Raw genomic sequence first — 6,074 nt, 5'->3', positions numbered from 1 at the left:
AACTTGTATGCTCACCTTTACACTATGTGTATTGACCTCTATTTTAACGTATGTGGCAGGTGTGTAAGATGCTAGGAATGTTGTGCTTTGGTGAATCAAGCTAGGGGTCTAGTTATGTCACGCTAAATCTGAGTTGTCGGAACAGTGTTTGTTTTTGAGACAATTATTTGTAATAACTGTTTTATTTGGATATGTTGTGGTATGGGACATGATGTTTAAATATCTGGTAATTAATAGTTGTTATGGATACTCATGGCAATCTGTTTCACTCAGTGTCATGCCCCGATGTTTCCGCCATCGGTTGGGGTGTGACACCAAGATCGAAGCTATTTTTATCATTATTTTAATTGTTTATTTATGTTTATTGTTGTTTTCTAGTCTCTACCGCTTTGACGGCGGGTGTGTATTGAAGTATATTATTCAGGGTTTTGGTATCGGGCCCATTGCCGTTGCCGCCCTATCCAGCCGCTGTTTATTTTCGTTTTTCATTTTGGTTCTAAATAAAGCTTTGCTATCATTCCAATAATTTTGACATAATCCGGATCAAATATAAAGTGGATGTATCCTACGAAGTTTAGAAAGCCATCTGAATCTTTGATCTCACTATTTTGATGGTTAAAATTAAGGCGATGGTAACATCATAATCCGGATCAAATACCCATTTGTTGAAACCTGTTTTAATCACATAATACATAAATATTACAATATCTTATATAAATCTTAGAAAATGTAATAATAGTATGTTGTAGTTCTTAGAAACTTGAAATTTAGACCTGGTCAAAGGTCAAGTTTCAACTGCTTAGGACCACATACAACTGTTTTCAATGCCCGCAGGTATACCTGTGATAACGATACGATGTATATGAGACACGGTTCTATAATTTTTTTTTTTTTTTTTTTTTTTTGGAACGGCAACTTTCATTAAAAAACCGACTCTAGCAAGACACGGTTCTATAATTAGATTAAACTGAAGCTATCAATTATACCTGCCCATATTCAGGCGTGACAAATATGATTATAAGCTTCTCATCATCAACTTAAATTATAAAAATAATTCTAAAATATCAGTATATGATTAACAGATTTTTTTTTCATTCAGCATTGCCCAAAAATTAGATGTTTAGAAATCACATAATTGTTATATCACTCGATAATAAACCAAAGATAAGTTATTTCAGCTTTACATTTTATCCACAGAAAGGGTACCGCTTTCGTGACTATCAAAGTTATAGAGGGGATAACTTATGACCCAACAACGGGACTGTGACCCACGCTCTTCTTGTTATGCCTTCCCGTGCTACTACGAACAGAAAGCAAACTCGTAAAGCAACCATGCATAGAACTTGCAGACTTCTTTGATGACATTCCATCACCATGCTTGTTAGGTGATTCAGCAAATTCCTCATTAGAAGAACCATGGTTCTCTCTTTTGCTTTCTTTAAACAAGTCTAAAAGTCTTTTTCTCTTCTCTGTTGGAGGTGGGGATGGTTTTGCGATGGAACCATTGGTTCTTGATGAAATTAAACTGTGGTGCACAGGTGTATTGCCTCTTGATGGAGTAAAATCTGCATATACATATAGGTATACAACACAAATATAGGGTAAAGTTCTTGTACAAATAATCTTAACATACTAAACATACAAATTGAAGGAAAACTCAAAAAGACAAGGTGGCATTTTTGTAATTATCAATAACTATCAAAGTAACTCTACAAATATACCTAAAAAAACACACAAATAATTTTATTTTTTTTAACATTTTTTATTAAAAAATCGCTACTTTTAGTAGAAGCAAAAAAAATTTTTTTTTTTGCTAACGAAATGTAGCGATTTTTTAATAAAAATGTTTAAATTTTTTTTTTTTTGTGTTTTTTTAGGTATTTTTAGTTGAGTTCACATTTGTATAGTAACTTTGATAGTTGGTGGTACTTACAAAAATGTCACCTTGTCTTTTTGAGTTTTCCTTCAATTTGTATGTTTAGTATGTTAAAATTATTTGTATTTGATCTTTTACCCACAAATATAAGCAAAATATAAACACAAACTCGTTGAATATAAAACAAGTCATATTAAATACTACTAAACGTACCCCCCTCCCCCCCACTTGTTGGGTCCTTTGCCTATTAAAAAAGTAAATCCCTTTATCAAAATATGTGTGTGTGTGGGGGGGGGGGGAGGGGGTTGTACGTTCAGTACATGAGTGTATGTTTAGCCACTCCCGTTATTATATGCCTTTTTGTATGGTACTAAATATGATCATTTAGTCTAAATTATTAAAAGAAAAAAAAAAAAAAAAAAAACATTGGTTTAAGTTATAGCTTATCTATAGCAGGTCAAAAGAATAGAAATACAAAACTTCTTGTAAAAAAAAGGCAAACATTTTTTGACACTTACATAAGAAGATGGAGGGTTGAGATCAAATGTGACATAGATGTTAAATTGTTAATGGAATATTTAACCATGCATTAACCCATATGCAGATAATATGTAAGATGAATCAAAACTCAAGAACACGAAAGTGATGCATAATGTTTCTTACCACCGTTGACGCTCATAAAATCGTCTTCATAATCTGAATCTAACCATGCTTGGGAATCGAAAAACACCTCCTCCTTACTACCTGCAGTGTAAACAACACATCATCAAAGAGTAATAATTTTAACACTAAAGAGCGTGAAATACGACAAAGCGATTGACTAAAACTCTTCCCAACTAATAAAAGCAAGCTCTAGATGAAACCCGAAAGGTCCACATTTGTCAAAGATAAAATGGAGATGTAAAAGATGAGCTCTCATACACTCCCAATTAAAGCACCTTTTAATGGGTTCAACTGCATGTAATTTTTGTTAATGAACATAGTCAACTGAACTATACATAAAAAGATGTTAAATATAGAACCATTCCAAGTAAAGAACTATAAGAAACACATAAACACTTCTACCTATTGCTTTAACTGCATAACTGCTTATCTTTCTCCCTCCTACTACATCTAACAAGCACTATGAGCATGTGTTTATAAGGTACTCATAGTTATTGAAACATTACTAACTTTACAAACTAAGTTAAAGTCATTATGCAAATGATCTTTCCATCTTCACTTGTCATTTTCCCATTTTGTTTCATTGTTTGCTAGCAAAATACTTCATAGCCAACAAACAAAACCAGCAAAGCATGATACACCTACCCATTATATGTTCTAGATGAAAACAAAACTAAATAAATCAAACAAATTGACACAAACACATGAAGACCATGTGAAGAGCCATCATCATGACATCTAACATGTTTCAAGAAACATGTCTCAAACTTTCCTATTATAGTAGAATATGCAATTGATGAATTTAAAAATAGACTTATTTGATGTGTGGTGAAAGCAACCTTCCACACTGAATAAAAGACAAACCCTAAATGAAATTATGTTTTTGTATAAAACATGAAGAATCACAGCCACTTTACTCTTCCAACTTTGTGTTTGAATATACATTTTCTAAGTTCACAAATGTGATTTGAAAGTTTTAAACTAGAATATCAAATAATAGTGGCGGGTCTAGAAAGTTTGATACCCCTTATTACATAGTATGTCCGCCCCTGTCAAACAACCAATTCTTAAAGGTTAGTTAATTTAACAATAATCTTCATTGGGTAATAAAAAAAGAAACCATAATCATAATCAGATCTTAGAATACCACATTCAAACACCCATTTTTATAGTAGGGTTCTTGAACAGTGTTAAACACGCCGTGCTCGTGGGTTGGCGGGTCAAATCCGATACGAACCCAACGATTGTATCATACAGATGAACCCGAACAAGATTGAGTATAAACGAGTCAACACAAACAGGATGCATTTAACTAAAATAAACAAACTTTTTTTTGGTAAATTAATACTTTTAAAAACTAAATTTCCATATTTTTTTATGTATTTTGAAATATGCCACTTTGTTTTAAAACTTTGACCTATTAAAAAATCCAACTAGTTTAAGTTGCATAATCACATTTTAAAAAAAGTAAATAAATGGTTTGAACGGGTCAATCCACGAACCCATCAGACTAAAACGGACAAAACCAATTTAGCTAAACATGTTTGCGGCTTTGATCCCGAAACTAAACCGACCCATTTAGACTAAACCAAAACCCGCAAATTTCATGTTCTATTTGTGTCATGTCGGAAATTCACACCCTTATCATTAACCATACAAAATAGATCATGGCAAATCGGGTACAAACCGGACAACCTAAATAATCAGAATAACTATTCAAATCAAGAATTGGATTAACCAATCAGATTGATAAGAAGTTAAGAACCTTCACAATCAAACCAATTAATTCAAAGCACATAAAGTCAATCAAACTTATAAACCAAACATAACAGTGACTAAACAAAGCTACAAGCATTCAACAAAATTTAGATCATACCATATTCAGAAAAAGCAGGCACTGACTGACTGGGAGGCAACTGAGGTTTAACAGCAACATGACCATCAGTCGAATGAATCACCGGCTTACGATCAGGTTTATTAGCCGAATCAAACGACACTTGTACTTTCATTGCAGAAGCTTTATGATGAACTGAAACGCAAGCACCCATCACACAGAAAACCCAGATGAGATATGGATTGAGATGAGTGGAAGATTGAAGGAGTTGTATTGCAATTAAATTAAGAGCTATAAATTCGGTAGGTTTTGATATTGATTTGATAAAGATATATGTAATCATGAAAGCTCCTTTGATATTCTCCTAGAATCATAACTATTGTCAAATTATAACAAACTGATAGGAAATTCGTACCGACATGTTTCTGCATGACAAATGTTTATTATTAAATTATTGTATATTTAAATTTAATATATTGACGAGAAAAATAATAATATGGTTGAACAATTGGGAGGTTAACGTGATTGTTGGATAGTTTGGATGTTGTATGATGATAAATCAACAATGAACAAACAATTTAATTTAACTGGTTAAATAGGTTTAAAATTGTATTGTAATGTCATTTGTTTTTATTTTATATTTTAGGAAATATCTAAAAAATAAGAGTGTTATTTTTGTTGTTAGTAACTAGTGTTATACCCGCACACGTTGCGGGGCGTTAAACTGAATATTTCTTAGTTTAATAACATGTACATCTTATTTCGGTCACTTATACATGCTACTTATAACATGATCTAAAAAATATACATCGAGTGAACCAATTAAACCAAAACACTACTATAGTTTTACCAAAAAAATAACTAAAACGATGGCAAGCTTGTAATTTAGAGCTGGGGGCAAAACAATAATTTGTCAGGACCAATTAGCGAGTGCTAGGCAGCTGTTTTGCACGAATAAAAACTACAATGAGTCAACCAAGTAAAATAAAACACTACCATAGTTTTGTCCAAAAAAAAAAAAACAATGGCAAGATTGCAATTTTGAACTGGGGTAAAACCGTAATTTTGAAATGGAGGCAAAATCATATTTTGAACTGAGGGGAAAACAATAATTTTATTTTGAACTGGGGGCAAAATCGTAATTTTTAACTAAGGGCAAAATCGTAATTTTAAGTTGCAGAAGAAACAAAGTTTTATTTTGAACTGGGGATAAAATTGTAATTTGGCAGGACCATAGCTGGGGGCAAAACTATAATTTTATTTTGAACTAGGGGCAAAATCGTAATTTTTAACTGAGGGCAAAATCGTAATTTTAAGCTAGGGGCAAAACCGAAATTTTATTTTAAACTGAGGCCAAAATCATAATTTTAACTATATAAAAAAACAAACCTTGTATTGGTTGCCGCCACTTTTGGCCAACCAAGTAAAACAGCTATTCCCGCCGACATATCAAAGTTATGTTTGTAGTTGTAAATATTAACGGTTTTATATTTATAATTTTGTTTGATATTAATTTATTAGAAAGTTCATATACATATAACTAGATTAGAACCCCGTGTATTACACGGGCTGAATAAATATTAATTTATATACTAAATAATAACATAATATATCTTTAAAAACTTTGTTTATTACACGGATTGAATATAGAAAATTTTATATACTAAAAAATAAAAAGTTACATTTTTAAAAACCTCGTGT

The 6,074-nt window shown here is 31.9% G+C and overlaps 1 protein-coding gene across 2 annotated transcripts; it reads right to left on the bottom strand.

The window, feature by feature from the left end:
• Positions 1-1,070: 1,070 nt before the first annotated feature.
• On the bottom strand, positions 1,071-4,687 carry LOC110923339 (uncharacterized protein At3g27210). Of its 2 annotated transcripts, none has more exons than XM_022167461.2 (3): positions 4,416-4,687; positions 2,540-2,620; positions 1,071-1,565 (listed from the first exon to the last, which is right to left on the bottom strand). In XM_022167461.2, the coding sequence occupies exons 1-3, from the start codon at positions 4,585-4,587 to the stop codon at positions 1,243-1,245; spliced, it is 576 nt and encodes a 191-aa protein (XP_022023153.1). In that variant the 5' UTR covers positions 4,588-4,687; the 3' UTR covers positions 1,071-1,242. The 2 variants fall into 2 exon arrangements, with proteins under 2 accessions (XP_022023153.1, XP_035842975.1); XM_035987082.1 differs by lacking the exon at positions 4,416-4,687 and adding an exon at positions 2,815-2,851.
• Between the last annotated feature and the right edge of the window lie 1,387 nt (positions 4,688-6,074).

The sequence above is a fragment of the Helianthus annuus genome, chromosome 17, assembly GCF_002127325.2.
Source record: "Helianthus annuus cultivar XRQ/B chromosome 17, HanXRQr2.0-SUNRISE, whole genome shotgun sequence".
Classification (NCBI taxonomy): Eukaryota; Viridiplantae; Streptophyta; class Magnoliopsida; order Asterales; family Asteraceae; genus Helianthus; species Helianthus annuus.
The sequence above is the reverse complement of the archived record's forward strand: the minus strand, read 5'-3'. Positions and strand labels throughout refer to the sequence as shown.